At 54.3% G+C, this 2,500-nt stretch overlaps 1 protein-coding gene across 1 annotated transcript in view; it reads left to right on the forward strand.

The window, feature by feature from the left end:
• Window positions 1-2,500, forward strand: part of rptor (regulatory associated protein of MTOR, complex 1) — a 204,191-nt gene that overhangs the window by 196,378 nt on the left and 5,313 nt on the right. Inside the window, 2 exon segments of the mRNA XM_064324324.1 lie at window positions 132-238; window positions 544-671. Coding sequence (XP_064180394.1) covers window positions 132-238; window positions 544-671 — 235 coding nt within the window.

The raw sequence follows: 2,500 nt of genomic DNA on the forward strand, positions 1-2,500 counted from the left end.
GTGTGTGTGTGTGAGTGTGAGTGTGAGTGTGAGTGTGAGTGTGAGTGTGTGTGTGTCTCTGTTGATGCCCATGCTGCATGCGTGATGTTTCTCTCTCTTCTTGTCAGACTCTGACCTCTCTCCTGTCTCAGGGGCAGGCATGGTGGTGGACTGGGAGCAGGAGACGGGCCTCCTCATGACCTCTGGGGACGTGAGGGTCATCCGGATCTGGGACACCGAGCGAGAGATGAAAGTTCAGGTTGGTACTGCGAGGGGGGGGGGGGACACGGGGGCTGTTAGTCAGTAACGGAGGTCATTTCTGGTGTAGTCTGTGCATCATGGCTCGTGTTTTATTCATGTCCTGATAGACGGGGGTGTTTGTAGCGTTGGCCTCAGAGGGAGTCAGAATGAGTTTAATTGAGGCGGGCTGTCTGACGAGCCTCCCTGCTGGGCACCAATCAGACGACCCGGCACGGCACTCAGACTGTAATAATGCGGGCCGCCGCTCGCCCCCGCCCCCGCTGACCCCCGTGTTTTTGGCGTGTCCCTCCCCTCCCCCCTCAGGACATCCCCACGGGGGCGGACAGCTGCGTGACCAGCCTGTCCTGCGCCTCGCGCCGCTCCCTCATCGCGGCCGGCCTGGGCGATGGGTCCGTGCGCGTCTACGACCGGAGGATGGGCCCCAACGAGTGGTACGCGTCCGCCGCCTTCCTGTCACATGACCCGGTGCGGAGCGGTCACATGACCCGGCGCGGAGCGGTCACATGACCCGGCACCGAGCGGTCACATGACCCGGCACGGAGCAGTCACATGACCCGGCACGGAGCGGTCACATGACCCGGCACGGAGCGGTCACGTGACCCGGCACGGAGCGGTCACATGACCCGGCACTGACCGGTCACATGACCCGGCTCGTGACCTCACAGTGCCGCCAGCCCGGGTTGACACCGACGCGAGTTCTGATTGGTCACTGTCTTACGCAGTGGCTCTGATTGGATATAAGTCTGCGAGACAATGCTGGCCTCAGCTTGCTTGAATCGAGCGGGCCAGATTGCAGGAGAAGAAAACCAGTGCTGTTGACCGTTATTTCCCTGTCCAGATGGTGTAGAGAATGGAGTGTTCAGGGTTGAGACTAGTTGGCAATAAGCCCCAGAACTCTCTCACACACACACACACACACACACACACATACGCAGAGGCAAGGAAACATGTCTTGGGTTTATTCACAGTTTTTTTCTTCCCGTAGGCACTGTGGTATTGTTCTTTTGGAGGGTAGTGTGAACATCATCTAGGAACATGAGCCAAGAGAGATTGATAAAGCCATTGTTGGCTTTTTTAGTGTTATGTTTTTTATGAACACAAAGGGCTTCTTTTTTTTATTGATAGATCATCAGTACCTGTGTGAATTTGCCCCTTAACCTCTGGACCTCACAACCACAACCAATCGAATGTGTCCATTTGGTGGTCATAGCATTTCCAGGAATGGGTCAGGATGACGCGAAACAAACTAAAGCAACGACATGAGCAGCACAGTGACGTGACACTGTCGTCACGGGAACAAATCCACCTGCGCTTTCGAAGTGATTGTGGGGATGATTTTCAAAAGATGCCGTTCTTCCAGAGGTTAAGGTGTGTTTCACAGTGAAATTAACATCGGTACACAATCTGTCTATGAAAATGAGCTCGTCCCAATCTGCATATGAAAGTATAGTCCCATGCATATGAAAGTATAGTCCCATGACTACGTGTTTTTGCGTGAAGTGTCACTCTTTGGTAAGCTGGCACTCGGTGATATAACTTTCAGTAATAATAATTCATTTTCAAATGTCATGATGAATCAGTGTTATGACTCCCCTGTCATACTGAGCCTTCTATGCAGGTTTTGTCGTGCCAGTTGTGTTTTAACACAAACTGCGGATTTGTGAGTGTACGAGTATCTTCTTTGTAGAAATTGCGTTTCTATTCATGTACGTGTCCACGCACCGTTAGTCACAGTCTTACATTTCCTGTTACACCCGAAACATTTTCCCTGACTCCTCCCCTAATGGGAGAGCAGTGCGATTGAGCTGGAGAGCGCGGCGTGGGTCTGTACGCGCTGATAATTTACAGGGTCCCCCAGGCGCTGTGATTTCACAGCGTTCCCAGTGCTCCCCCTGAGTGGGGCGGGGGCGGGGGAGGGGGGAGGGGATTCCAGGGTCTGCCCCAGTGCTCCCCCCTGAGTGGGGCGGTGCGGGGGCGTTCCGAGGGCCTCCCCCCCCCCTCCTCGGCTCTGTCTCTGCTGCAGGCCCAGTACTCCTCAGCCCCTTTAAAACACCGGGCCTTGCGTCACGGGCTCATTCAGCGCGCAGCGTTGGGTCAGATACCCGCACGCGAGCGCGAGAGAAACGCAAGATCAAACGACCTGTGCAGGGAACGGTCGGTATTTCTAAATTAATTAATTTATTTTTTTAGTTTTGACAAGTCTACAGGACCGACGTTTCGACGGTCTCTGCCTGTTTAATGCCCGTCTGGGGCTGCTGTG

The sequence above is a fragment of the Anguilla rostrata genome, chromosome 2 (assembly GCF_018555375.3).
Source record: "Anguilla rostrata isolate EN2019 chromosome 2, ASM1855537v3, whole genome shotgun sequence".
Classification (NCBI taxonomy): domain Eukaryota; kingdom Metazoa; phylum Chordata; class Actinopteri; order Anguilliformes; family Anguillidae; genus Anguilla; species Anguilla rostrata.